Source organism: Crassostrea angulata, chromosome 8, assembly GCF_025612915.1.
Source record: "Crassostrea angulata isolate pt1a10 chromosome 8, ASM2561291v2, whole genome shotgun sequence".
NCBI lineage: Eukaryota > Metazoa > Mollusca > Bivalvia > Ostreida > Ostreidae > Magallana > Magallana angulata.
In genome coordinates, this window is record NC_069118.1 from 59,645,042 (window position 1) to 59,660,586 (window position 15,545).

At 32.2% G+C, this 15,545-nt stretch overlaps 1 protein-coding gene across 1 annotated transcript; it reads right to left on the reverse strand.

The window, feature by feature from the left end:
• Window positions 1-6,403: 6,403 nt before the first annotated feature.
• On the reverse strand, window positions 6,404-10,359 carry LOC128161155 (uncharacterized). The gene is made up of 6 exons (XM_052824385.1): window positions 10,287-10,359; window positions 10,118-10,175; window positions 9,765-9,898; window positions 8,762-9,102; window positions 7,092-7,119; window positions 6,404-6,525 (listed from the first exon to the last, which is right to left on the reverse strand). Exons 1-6 carry the CDS (start codon window positions 10,309-10,311, stop codon window positions 6,404-6,406), a joined length of 708 nt encoding a protein of 235 aa, XP_052680345.1. The 5' UTR covers window positions 10,312-10,359.
• Window positions 10,360-15,545: the final 5,186 nt, after the last annotated feature.

The following is a 15,545-nucleotide window of genomic DNA, read 5'->3' on the forward strand; positions in this document are numbered from 1 at the left end:
ATCCAGCTAACCGTGTCGATCAAACTGGTGACCAAAAACTAAAAGAACGTTTAGCTGAAAGTTCATCTATTTTTTTTTATCACAAACACTAAATCTGTACTACAAGTGTTCCTTTTATACCACACACTCTGAGTGGGCGTCGATAACTTTGCTGCACTTGGTATTATAGAAATATTTTCTGGGTTAAAACTGGTTCTGAAGATGGGTTGGTGTACCATTACAAAAATGCAACATTGACAATATCCTAATGCTATTTGATGTGCAATTTGTTGAATATCTAGTGAAAAATGATGAGTGTAGGTTTTGTATATACATCTGCATGTTAGAAAAAAACCCACTTGGCTTTTTGTAAAAAAGGAATAGTTTGTACAAGTTGATAAAGAGATACGTTGTGACACAGTGCATACAAGACAGCTGAAATTATACCGATTTTAAACAAAATACTGTAAATTGGCAAAAATTACGATGGTTTTGATTTCACATTATTCGCAATTCATCGTTTTTCTGCAAAATTAAACCCATTGTAAATTTTAAGTTTTTAAAACGTGTTAATGCTTATACTTTGGTCATCTTGTTTTCTTGGAGCGTGAAATTAAAATTATCGCGATTGATACTTCTTAAAAAATTGTGAAATTTTAACATCGTTGAATAAAAACAACTTTCACAGCTCTTGAAATGAAACAAACGGAAAGATTACATGTATTTATAACTTTAAGAAAATACATGCAGCCAGATTTCTAGTTAATGTCTGGTATAATTGTGCTTTTAGGGGAAGGTGGAGGTGTTTTGTGCTGCAGATTTGTAGTTCTAAGATTCAGATAAACGATTAGATTGAATCTATTGCAAGTTGCATTCAATGTAGGACCATTCTTACTATGACAAAGGAAAATGTTCATCTTACTCACCATTTAGGACTGCAGATAATAATAGCTCTATTCCAAACTTCTGCCGGAAGTTCCGTCTTATGACGGCAACGTGTGTCGCGTTTGAAATATAATGTACGAGCTGAATTATCACAGTTTTCGCAATTAGCTAATGTATGCTAATGAATTTTTTACTGTTTGTTTAAAGTGAAGAAAAACTTTATTTTTTCAAATATGTACGTCATTATGCATGTAAGTGTTTACATAAACAATAAAATGATATTTTTCTATATTTTTCTATTTTTTATTCTAAATATTTGTAAATGGTATGATTTGAAATTACAAATAAATAATATGTATATCATACGTGTCACATGTAACACACGTTGTTCTAACGTGCATGTGTACATGTGTTAACACAAACATGATAAATATACATTTTTACATAAAAACGTATCAAGATAGGATTCGCAGGTGTGTTACGAAAGATTGTTCTAGTAAATCGTGAAACATATATTGCACATGTTTTTTTTGTCAATTGAAAGGAAACCAAAATTAAATTTACTTTATAAACATGAATACTTGCTAGATAAAGAAGCGAAACAAATGAAAGAATGAAGTGATGATTGATTGAAGAATCGGTAATTGTTTATGCAATCTGTAATGTCAACACTTTTCGAAATAAAAGTCCGTTATTTGAATAAGAATACATAGTAAAAATAATGAGCTTTCTGTATGTAAATGATAGTCATTCTTTATATTACTTCTTAATAAGAATAAACTTAACGATAGATACATTTAACAGAAGTGTCTATTTCTTACCTCTTAACTTTCTTTCACTCTCAAGAATCTATATCCAACGAAAAATAATTTGAGTCAACTTTAACATTGATCTTTTCTTGTATTATCGTACCTAAAATATGATTTATTTTTATATTTTGATGCCTAAAATATGGCTTCTATCAATAAAATGTGTAAATATGTCCGAATATACAGGTAGTTAAAACGTCTAAGACATTCATGTAAAATGAAATTTGCAAATCTGCCCGAAAACTGTTAAAATGTCTAAGACATTTATGTAAAATGAAATTTGTAAATATGTCTAAAAACAGTTAAAATGATTTCTTGGACATTCATGTCAAATTTAATTCGTAAATTTGCCGAAAACAGTTAAAATGTCTTAGACAATTCATGTAAAAATATTTGTAAATTTGTCTGGAAACAGTTAAAATTTCCTTGCAACACACGTCAAATGAAATTTGTACGATGTTTCAGACATTTTTAAATATTATTTTACCGTTAAGTCGCGCTCAGCAATGTTTCAAAAATATATGAAAACTTTTCAGAAATCGTCTTTGAGGGGAAACTATTAACTTGGATTCAGATATGTATTATTAATCGGTTGAATTTAAAATGTGTTGCATTTTGAGGACAAACAGTGTGTTGTTAACTTGTATTAATAAAAGAGCTGGGTGATTGTGGTCAATTTAACATTATATTAATGTAAGAAACGTATTCACATTTGTTTAGCTTAAATCTTAAGATTTTTTCTGATTAAATGTATAGTTACGGACTAAGATAGTAATAGTACTGTGACAGTCTTAAAAAAACTCTAGGTATGACGGAATGAGTACCTTAATGACCACCCAACCTCCTTTATTTAGCGTTAGTTTTACATTCATTGCCTTTGTGTTGGTGATAATGTTGTTTGCCCTTTGCGTCGATACCAGCCGATGCTTGACATCCACAGAGCAACTAATGACATCCCCACCTTCGCCATATCCCAAAATCTGTTTTAACTTGGTGTTAAGATGTTTCTCAATCGACTGTTTTGATACTCTGCTGATTTCCTGGAAAAATGTCTTCACTGTTGCTGTATTACAGAAAAAAGTAATATAGCAGCTGATGGAAGCAGGCACTGTGCCCATATTATAATAAGGGGGAATGTATTATTAATGCATGGTATAAAATACTCAGTTTTTGAAGTCGGGGATTGGTATTGTATTTAATACTTAAACTCAATTAAGGAAATATATGGCAAACAAGGATGCAGTCTGAACACAGGAGTTGATGTCCAGCAAAGATCAGTAGTATTTTTCGATATTATTGCAGTAAATGAATATAATTTACAAAAGTGTAAACGGTGTACACCTTTTTGGAAAGTCAAGCGCGCCCTTTTTGTTATCAAACCAGTTGATCATTTTGGTTGGGGCCTAAGCAAATGTAATAACGCTGAAAGAACTTAAACAAGAGGCCCATGGGGCCATATCGCTCACCTGAGCAACAATCGACGTTCAAAAGATACTGTGCCATATGGTCCCTCGGTAGAATAACAAAAAATAAATATTGTAAAGTATTCGAATTTTACACTTATTTTTGCATACACGTAATCTTTGACATTGTACCTTCATGAAATACTATTTTTTACCAGAATAAGAAAAACCTACGCAAGATATAAAACTAAACATTTGGTAGGGGTACACTGTTAAGTTGTTAACTTCCAGTTCCCTATATTTTCGTTTTGCCCCCCCCCCCCTACTTTGTAAAGCGATCAAAATATATGAGAGCATACAGGTACATTTTTTTTTCATCAACTACTTACTAGTTATTGTATTTTTAAAAAATATATATAATAGTTTTTGTTTTTTATTTAAAAAATCCTACATTTATAGATGTGAAGAAGAAAATTCTACCTCAATGTGCTCAATTCCTCAAATTAAAAACATTCAAAAATTTTATTTGTCTTCTCCATTATAATTAAATGACTGTTATTTACTTCGCGTACAAACCAGGATAATTTTCCGCTGTGATATTTTCTTAGGAATAGCGATAATTACTTTATCCCCGCAACAGAAATGTGTCAGACCTATGGAAACTGTTTTAAAAATGTCGTTTTTATTTACTCGTGTCTGAAAAACTATCAAAATTGATGTAAATTTCACATTATTAATTGTATAAAGCTTTAAGAGGGGGCCCCAGAAAGTAGTTATATACAGAATATTATTCTTTAATTTGCTTGTACAAGTATTTAACATACTCTAATTCATGTAGAATTTCTAATGTTCAACCAAAATTTCAACGTCAATCGTAGAATTATAAGCAAGATACAGAGCTCACAGTTCGCCTAGGTTTGAGTCATATTTTGTTCAAATGAGTTTATTACATTCAGCTTAAAATTTTTAACTTGGTATTTCCTATTCAGCATTTAAAAAGGAAAAAAAAGAATGGCCGAAGATTTTTAATTCTTTTATTCACTCAAGACCAGTTCACTGGTATTTGAGGTTCAAAATCATTTTACACAAATGTACACAAACACAGTCAAGGATCACATGTACAGTAGGAGTAATAATGACGAAAAAAGGTTAAGTTTACAATACAATAAGTTGTTAAAGTTGGTTTCTGGAAGAACAGACTTTGAAAATTTTCTTAATAAATATTGACCATTTTTTTTTAAATCGTTGGTTTTTAAGATCTGTGTACAAACATAGAATTGTGATCAAATCTCTGTATCTTGCTTAAAATCGAAGCTTAACACTCAAATATGGTTAGTAAATAGAAATTGTAAACAATTAAACACAAGAAACATGCACTATAACAAATAAAGAACACAATTTATTTTTTCGAAATGAATCATATACATATACATGTATATACCTACATATTTCCGTCAGCGATATCAAACTCTATTTAAACTGAATAAACTCGAGAAAATGCCGAGCATCTCAACAAAATCTATTGCATTAATCTACCATTACGCAAAAGATAATGCCGAATTACCGATAGAATGAATTGTATTTCAGTACATTCTTGATACATCAGATTTTGCTTAATTTGCGCAGGTAAACAGTTAACTGTTTGATTTACCGAAGTCTCTGTTTGATTTGATACGTAAAAATCACGAAATGCAGGCGATAGTTCCTACAAAGCATAAATAATGAAAACTAAACGAAAATCAGAACAAGCTAACACCAACGTCATGTGTGAAAACTGTCAACGCATTGAAATATTTAGCCTCAATTTACTTCACAAAATCGGCACCAATATATTGTGCATGTTTCAAAAATTTCCCTTCATACGCGAACTGTTGCACAACAAGCAAATTCATCATCGACCCTTTTTCGTATAATGTCATGGCTGCTTTAAACAAAGAACCTCTTTTTAGAAGTATGGAATACGAGTCTTGGTAAACTGGGTATGCAAACCCGGGCCGTGGCAAAATAAAAGCCGGGGCAGATCGGCAATCGTCAATCGTCAATTCCAAAATACGCATTATTTTGCAGCAATATTTACAGCGAATACGAATATACTGGTCCATCAAATATCCTGAAATTTTAATGAGATTGGCAGATTAATAACTGCCAATCTTTTGTTTTGCCCAGGCCAAGTCTTGCCTACCCATTTTACCGTATGCCGAACCCGAAGCTATTAAACTGATTGAAACACGCCTTTCCTTTATTATCATTTTCGTAATAACTCAGATTTGAAATAGAATTAGCACTTCATTTTTGCAATTTATATTTGCCCTCCCATAAGGATAATTTATGCTAAACTACGTTGAAATGGACTCAGTAGTTCTTGAGAAGAAGATTTTTTAAAATGCATCCCCCGTTTTTCTACAGGTTCAAGGTTTTCTCCGCTTTGAATACAGATCGGACTTTAATTTCTGCAATTTATATTTGCCCTCCCATAAGGATGCTTTGTGCCAAATTTGGTTGAAATTGAATCAGCGGTTTTAGAGAAGAAGTTCAAAATGTAAAAAGTTTACAGACGGACAGACAGACGGACAGACGGACGTACAGACGGACGACGGACAAAATGTGATCAGAATAGCTTACTTGAGCTTTCAGCTCAGGTGAGCTAAAAATATTACATGAATATTATGATCCCTTATTACTTATATCTACATTATGTTCAGCAATTGTCAATTAGACATAAAATAATTGAAATTCATTCAGACGTTGTTTTCTTTTCGTATGATTATGGTAACCCTGCTTATACCCCGACAACACGGCATTAATATACCGTATGTAATTAACTGATCGTATGTCAAAGTGAAATAAACCACTTGTCTAATTAATTTAAATTTACGCAAATTGTGACCCTTTTATGCTTATCTCTTAAATATATTAACTTAAACGAAGTCTCCAAATAATAAACGAAATTAAACATTAAATACAAACAGTCATATATATATTTTTTTTAAAGGTAATGGCTTAATTAGATCTGGTTGGTAAAAAAAAAAACAAGACTGATTACCATTACGACAGCTGCCTTTGAATTCATGTTTCCTGGATGGATGTGATACATAGTCAGCGAGTGTTTTATTGAATTCTTTAAAATAAGTTCCTATAATCTCCAGTCCTTCCATCATAATTTTTTCATTGGAACTGTCAAATACTCAATAAATGATTTACAAATTTAAAAGAGGGTAAGTATTTTGAAATGTATAAAAAATGTTACTTGTTTGACTACAAAACAGCATATTTTGTTAAGATATTAATAAAACAACAATGCTCCTTTTAACACATTGCGTAAACTATTCATGTTCTAGGTGATCCTAGACATTCTGTTTGTTTTATGCTTAGTAAGAAAATAATGAAATACCTATCATAGAATTTCTCAATTGTTTTCTCGCTCATCATTGTCTGAAGAACAAGGATTGCTGTCAAAATATAAAGGTTATCACATGTACAGCTCAGGATAACAAGACGATTACTCAAATCATACACATAATATACACAAGGAGATAAGTGGTATGTGCAATACTCACTGAAGCACCAATATGACATATGACACAAGTTCTACATACGTGCATGTGTACATGTGTTAACACAAACATGTTAAATATACATTTTTACAAAAAAAGATATCAAGATAGGATTCGCAGGTGTGTTACGAAAGATTGCTTTTGTAAATCGTGAAACATACATTGCACATGTTTCTCTTGTCAATTGAAAGGAAACCAATATTGAATTTACTTTATAAACATGAATACTTGCTAGATAAAGAAGCGAAACAAATGAATGAATGAAGTGATGATTGAATCGGTTATAGTTTATGCAATCTGTAATGTCAACACTTTTCGAAATAAAAGTCCGTTATTTGAATAAGAATACATAGTAAAAATAATGAGCTTTCTGTATGTAAATGATAGTCATTCTTTATATTACTTCTTAATAAGAATGAACTTAACGATATATACATTTAAAAGAAGTGTTTATTTCTTACCTCTTAACTTTCTTTCACTCTCAAGAATCTATATCCAACGAAAAAAATAATTTAGTCAACTTTAACATGGATTTTTCTTGTATTATCGTACCTAAAATATGATTTATTTTTTTTATTTTGATGCATTAAATATTGCTTCTGTCAATACAATTTGTAAATATGTCCGAATATACATGTAGTTAAAACGTCTTGGACATTTATGTAAAATGAAATTTGTAAATCTGCCCGAAAACTGTTAAAATGTTTAGGACATTTATGTCAAATGAAATTTGTAAATATGTCTGAAAACAGTTAAAATGATTTCTTGGACATTCATGTCAAATGAAATTCGTAAATTTGCCGAAAACAGTAAAAATGTCTTAGACAATTCATGTAAAAATATTTGTAAATTTGTCTGGAAACAGTTAAACTGTCTTTGCAATCCATGTCAAAAGAAATTTGTACGATGTTTCAGACATTAATTATTAGGGTCTTCCGTCTTCAGCGGAAGACCCTTCTATTATTCTATTGTTTCTTTTTCACTTTTCTTCTTATTATTCTTTTTTTTTCTTACCGATTTTGTTCAGACGATTTCTCGGAGATGGCTTAATCGATTTCATTCAAATTTTCAATATAAACGTGTTTTTATCTTAAGCGGATACTATTTTTTCATTTTTGAAAAAACACTTCCGGTCAGAAGTAATCGTCCGTTTACGATTTTAAAAAGTCAATTTTGTCTGTCGGGTTTCTCAAAAATGAGTAAAGATAAAAGGCTGAAAATTTCAGATGTGATAGAGCTACCGTTTTGTCTGGTGCACCTCGGTCAAGAGAATGTCCGCCGTCACTTCCGGTCGTCCCCGGAAGGAAATTTGAAAAATTTAATTTTTCGACTTTTTTTATTTTACATTTTTTTTTTAAATATTTACACCTTATAGTGACCCCTTTACTGATTCAGAATATGTAAATTGTTTTAAAATCGATAAAGGCATTTTCGAGAAATTAAGCGTCAAAGTTCTGAAGCGAGAGTCCGAGTAGCTCAGTCGAAAGAGTCGTGGACATGGCCACTATTTTACGCTTAGATCAACGGTTTTATCTTTGAATTGATAAGTTTGATCTAATCTATTAAAAAATCGGACGGAACACCCACTCGTTGCTCGCAACGAGATCGTGTCTAGTTATTTTTATTATTATACCGTTATGTCGCGCTCAGCAATGTTTCAAACATATATGAAAACTTTTCAGAAATCGTCTTTGAGGGGAAACTATTAAAATTGGATTCAGACATATGTATTATTAATTGGTTAAATTTAAAATTTGTTGCATTTTGAGGACAGATAGTTTGTTGTTAACTTGTGTTAGTAAAAGAGCTGGGTGGTAGTAGTCACTATAACATTATATTAATGTAAGAAACGTAGTCACATTTTTTTTTAGCTTAAATCGTTGGATATTTTCTAACTAAATGTATAGTTACGGACTAAAATAGCAATAGTACCGTCTTAAAAAAGGGTAGACGGAATGAGTACCTTAATGACCACCCAACCTCCTATATTTAGCGTTAGTTTTACATTCATTGCCTTTGTGTGAGTGATAATATTGTTTGCACTTTGCATAGATACCAGGCGATGCTTGACATCCACAGAGCAACTGATGCTATCCCCATGCATTTATTTTGAACACAAACATTTGCTTACATTCATTGCCTTTGTGCTGATATTGAACTCGTATGCACTTTGTGTAGATGTGATGACGGTGTTGATGTTAGTACTCTGTGTAGATATCACACCATGCTTGACTTTTATTGAGCAACTGATGCTATCCCCGCCTTCATCCTCTCCAAAAAATGTCCTTGCGTTGGAGTTTTTCAGACGATTCTTCGTGGACTGTTTATGCAAGCAAATTTCATTGACTTCCTCTGGAACCGGTTGATCCAGTTCCTCAGAAAAACACAAGGATAATTGTCTGGTTGTGTTCCGTACTATAACTCTTAGATCTGATATTCTGCTGATCTCCTGGAAAAATGACTTCACTGTTGCTGTGTACAGAATACATGAAAACAAATAAACCGATAAAAGCAGTCACTTTGCTGTAAGGGGAATAGGATTTTTTTTATTACACAGTTTTTAAGAAAATACAATATGTTACTTGTTTGTCTACGAATCAAAATTTATTGTATTTAGATAAATAAAATCGAATAACACTTACAAAAATGTGATATAGTTGTAAGTGAAATTAACCATATGGCTAATAGTTAAATATTAAAGAAAACAGGGGGGGGGGGGTCTTTTTTTGGTGGTGGTTAAGGTGTTTTCAACTTGCAAACAGTTTCGCTCTGTCTTGAACTCGGCAAGACGCAGTTATATTACAAAAAGAAATATGATTCATTTGAAATCAAGTTTTAAATTCGTCTGCGCTGACAACGATGGCAAAAGAGGCCAGTACAAAACCAATTACCGGATATATTTCCTCTACACGATAGATAGCTGTATATCAAGGTGAAATAAATCAAATAAATTATGGATAAAAATTCACGAAGAATTCACTCCCTAATAATGTTCATCTCTTAATTATATTGACTCTAACGATGTCTCTAAATAATTTAATATTTAACATTAAAAGTTAAACAGTAAAACTATATAAAAAGAGGAAATGTCATTAGGATCGTTAGTAAAAAAAAAAATAAGCAAGACTGATTACAATTACGACAACTGGCCTTGAATTCTTGTTTCCATGTAGAAGGTTGTGACACATATCCAATAAGACTTTCATTGAATTCCTTAAAATATGTACTGATTATTTCCAGTCCTTCCATTATATTCTTCTCGCTAGATCTGTCAAAATTTTTAAAGATGTTTAACTTTAAAGGAGAGTAGATAATTTGAAAATGTAAAAAGATTGTTACTTGATTGATTACAAAACCAAATTTATTGTAAAGAGATTGAAAAACCTCAAATGTTCGTTTTAAAACATTATGCAAACATGCATATGATCATGTTTGATGTGATATTTGACCTCTTGTTTGTGATATGCTTAACAAGAAAAACAAATACCTATCATACAATTCCTCAGTTTGCATCTTTCCCATCGCTAGCTGAAGAACAAGGACAGCTGTCAAAATATATAACCTATCACATGTAGAGCTTAGAACAATGAAATGATATATCGATTACTCAAACCAGACACATAAAAAAGGAAATTAATAGCATGTGTAATACTTACTGATGCACCAGTATTTTAAGTTCATTTTCCTCAGGATATTTTCTAACAGGATGTCTAGGCTAGTAGATGCCGCTGAAAATAATCGTCATTGTGTTGTGATGGAAAAAATATGTATACTGTATATGCATTATGTTTTAAACTCGCTGCATTAAATACATAAATAGTCAGAAAGCTGTACATCATTTACGAATTTTGAACCGCTAAATTCTTCAGGATCTTATAAGTCAGTTTGGTTTTTTTTTCAAAAAAGGATATCTTGGTTTAAACCCTGTCAAACTTTGGTTGCGTCCCCTAGGCAATCCTGCTGAGTTCTTAAAAAATGTAAAACGCCAAGGTTCACGCAGTTTTCTAGTACAGTGCCACAAAAACGCAACGGTTACTTCATTTGTCGCTGTGGAATCGACTATTACATTGTAGAACGCCATGCGACGGCGTGCACAAGTACGCGTTTGAGCTCTGCGTTTTGATAATTATGCAGTAGAAACGTTAACAAAGTGCAGTCGTCGTGGCATCGTTGTAAGCTTTTCCAAAGGCGCAATTAGAGGTTAATAGGCGCACTGAAGGAACGTACATCATCGCAGTATAGACGCAATGATAAGTCATCTGCGCTTCTGTAGACACCTGTCGGAGTCCTTTGTGATGTCACTGCATCCGAATCGCGCTACTTTTTTTTTATTTTTCACACAGCGACCCCAAAGAGGTGTTGCTGAGATTATTGCAATCTTGTGGCGTTTATTTCACGTTCATTAGCATTTATATCGCGCCTGCACGGCGTTTCTAGTTGTCAGCTTGACCACAAAAGCTTAAACAATGACTGTTGTACAATAGCTAGCAATAAAGTATTCTCAAGCTTGAAGTGAATGACTATGTAAAATGTAGCATTTGCAATTTATTTCAATTATGGAATTCATAGCATTTTGTTCTGATTTCAATAGTCCTTCTGTTTTCTTACAATTAATCAATTATATATTTGTAAACCTATCTACTAAGATGTATTGTCTTTCACAAAGAATTTAGAAATTAGTTACGTTTTAATTACAATGAACATTATTGCATTAAAACAAACAAACACAATGGTTTTATCATTTATTTACTTGTTATAAATTTCATAATTCTTGTTTGTATTTCGTACAATTGAACAAGTTTAAAACTACATACCAATAAGTAACGAACGTCTTACACACGCATTCAGCGCGCAGAGCATGCCGTAAAGACGAGGTAAAAACTCTTACAACGTCATGAGCGCTCGCGATCGGCAGATACTCAGCGAGCGCGCAGTAAATCGCTAAGTAGAACTCTGTGAAAACGCAGTTATGCGCCGCGGTGGTTCCTTAAAAACGCCTCGGTCGCCGCCAGGACACCGTAACATCTTAACTTGTAAACATTTCAAATAAAATATACATTTTTTCTGAATTTTTCCTGCTATCCTATGGCGATTCCAGGAATCCGTGAACACGCTGTGGGAACACAAATTGGTGTGACAGGGATTTAGATGGAAAGCTTTGATAACTTTCAGATTTTAGTTATTTAAGCAAAAAATAAATATCTTACCTACACTTTCTGCAAGGGGAGTTTTGTGACACGTTAACCACGCAAATTTCAGTGACGCCCCCTGAAACCGGTTGGTCCCGTTCCTTAGAAAAATACAAGGATAATTGTTTGGTTGTGTTCAGTATTATAGCTCTTAGATCGGATTTCCTACTACGATCTCCTGGAAAAATGACTTCACTGTTGCTGTGTACAGAATACATGAAAACAAATAAACTGATAAAAGCAGTCACTTTGCTGTAAGGGGAATAGGATTTTGTTATATTGCTCAGATTGTGAAGAAAATAACCCTTATGGGAGCATAAAAACTTAAAAGCAAGAATGAAAGCGATTATACAATTAGTGAAAAGAACATTCGTTCTCTTAGACTGAGCGGATCAATCTAAAAATTAAAATTAAGATAAATACCGAATATGAGTATCATCAAAATGATGCTTAATTTGATGCTTGCATATGTATTACGTACATTGCAACACTTACAAAAAGGTAATGTAGTAGTTAATTGAAATTAAGCACATGACTAAAAGAATTCAGGATATGTGGAAATTAAAGAAGGGAGGGTAGGAAATAAAAATGTGTATTGCAAAATGTTACTTGTTTGTCTACGAATCAAAATGTCTTGTATTTAGATTGATAAAATTGAATAGCACTTATTGAAAGTGAAATTAACCACATGACTAGTTTAAAATTAAAGAAAAAAGTTAATCCTTTATCATCATCACATTTTAGGATTGTTATAATCTATGTTTCAAGATAACTTACTTAAAACAAAACACTAATCTATCAAAATGGACAACCGATATTTGATCCCATTAACTAGAAAAGGTACCATAATGACAACTGAGTTTGATTTCATTATTCGTTGAAGAAGGTTTGGAAACATATTTAACAAAGGTGTTACTAAATTCATCAAAATATGTTACAATAATTTTCAGTCCTTCTATTATTTTGTTTCCACTATATCTGTAAAGAAATCAAAATGCTTAAAATAAAGTACGGGAGAGTATGTAATAGAAATATGCTTTTAAAAAATGTAACTTGTTTGTCTATGAACCAAATGACTTGTAGTTAGATTAATAAAATCAAATATTACTGTAATACTGTGGAATCATTAGAATTCGTGGTGGCTCAATTTTCGTCGTATTCGTCGGTAGCCCTCCCCCACGAATTTACATCCTCGACGAAAATAAATTTTGAAAGGTTAGTTTTCTTATTGAGACTGAAAAACGTCGCATTCACGAATTAACATCCCCACAAATAAGCAAAAAACCGACAATCTACAAAAAATGGCCCCCACGAATTTAAGTGATTCCACAGTAATATGTGTATAGAAATAAGCATGTTTGAGTTAATGTAAACAGGAGCCTCTTGTTTGTTATATGCTTAATAAGAAAAAAAGTTCAGGTACCTATCGTACAGTTTTGAAGATTTTATCTCGCTCATCGATGTCTGAGGAACAAGGGTAGCTGTCAAAATATAAAGCTTATCACATGTACAGCTTAGGATAATAAAATGAATACTCAAATCATACACAGTACATTCAAAAAGGAAATCAATATCACGTAGTCACTCATGCACCAGTATTTTAGATTCATTTTTTCAGGATATGTTCTAACAGGATGTAGAGGCTATAGATAATGTCGCTGAAAAAATCGTCATTGTGAAGCGATGGAAACAATTAGATAACTGTACAAGCATTATATTTAAGACTTGCTGTGCTATATAAACAGTAAGAAAGCTGAACATTATTTACAAATTCCGTACATTTACATTGTTTACGACAGTTGAGTCGTTTTGTTTCGTTTTTCAAAGACGACATAGAAAACCTTGATTCCTTTAAGATTTTTGACATTGAATCCAATTTATCTCATATTTACAGTTTCTAGATCTGCAGGAGGAGTTTTGTTGCACGTTTACCATAAACTACTTCGATTTTCCCATTAAATTCTTGTGCTACACTGATACGAGTATGAGAGTTTAGTAAAAAAAAAAAAAAATAGTAGTTTTAAGGAAAACATGTATGTCTATGAAAAAGAGGTATCAGATAATACGGAAGTTTACATCCTGTAATTATCAATTTCCGTCCGTCATGCACGTGCATTGTGTACGTGCATTGTTTATGCTTTCTTCTACATCAACTGCATCTCAAAACAAAAAAGTAAATTTTAAATTATGCGATATTGTTACATTTTTTAATATAGTGGTTTAAAGGCGTGTCCATTTTGTGACTAACGGATGAGGGTGGCTTTGGTTTTTTTTATCAATGTGTTAAATATGTATTAAACTACATGTATAAACATATCGAGAAAAAAAATTAAAATGGTGTAACTATAATTTTGTTTTTTTAATAAATATATCTCTTTTTTATGTCTTTGGATGTGCGCAATGGAAAGTTATTAACCATTTTAACTTCGAGGCGCTAAATGAAGTGACATGGAAAGACGCCAAATTTTCAAGGTGCTAAGAGATACTAAAAAGCAATAAAAATTGAATTATTGATCCATGTTGAAGCAAATTTTACCCGATTACCCATACCGTTTACCTGTGTATATATTGCTCATTTTGATCTTAAGAATGAAGACATTGGTTTCATGATACCATGCTCGATAGGATTTTACAATTCTTGTTCGATAAATTTTCGTTTACGGCGCACTGAACGACTTGTAACTTCCAAATAAATTCACTTGCTTATGAAAAGGCCGAACACGATAAACAGAAAAACTATTAAATTTGAACGATAAACATGATAGGATTAACGCAAGATAGGATAGGATTAACGCAAAATAGAACAGTATACATGCACAATACGATAGGATTGATACACAATACGTTAGGATAGAATTGTAAAAATATAACGTTGCGGTTACTGTACATATAGAAAATTGTTGATGCACAATTAATTTTAGCGCTCAGAGGCAGTTGCGCCAAAGGCGCTAAAAGTACTATACTAGTATTTGGTATGGTCAAAAATCTGCCCCCCCCCCCCCCCCACTGTTAACAAATTAACCATTCAATTTCCAAGCTGTGAATCCAATCCAGGCTGCAGAAAATATTTCCCTTTTCCAAACTTCTGCCTTTTATGACGTAAAAAGTGACGTATGTTCGCGTTTGTAATATAATAATTATACGAGATGATTTATCACATTTTTTTTGCAATAAGATAATGCATGCTAATGAATGTATTTACAAGAAGACATCATAATAAAACAATTTTTCAGCATGCAAGAAGAAAGATAAATCATAAAAGGAAATCATAATGTTTTATATGATTCTTACATGAAAAAAAAAATAACACCAAGAAACTTTATTTCAATTGTGATTTTTATATACATGTATACTCTGTCCCGAGTTTTTGCTTCCACCACTTTTCACTTGATATTTCGATAATAATAAATACCTTTGTGCTCAAACTACGTTCATCCACTAATATGAAAAATGTCCAGATTATCTGTTTTGAAACGCCCCATCTACCATTTCAGGTTTCAATACACATCCAAAAATAGAAAATATAGAAAATAATTAAGAAGCGCGGATGATAACGTTTAAAATGCGCGATCTTTTCTCCATTCTTCCGAATGGAGAAAAGATTTAAAAATTTCCCATTTTAAATCTCCGTACGAAATTTGCTTTCGTTCCCGTACACTTTTATGAGTGAATAGGGATAATTTGTCAATGAAAATACCGGTATCTCGGATATTTTCCATTTCATTT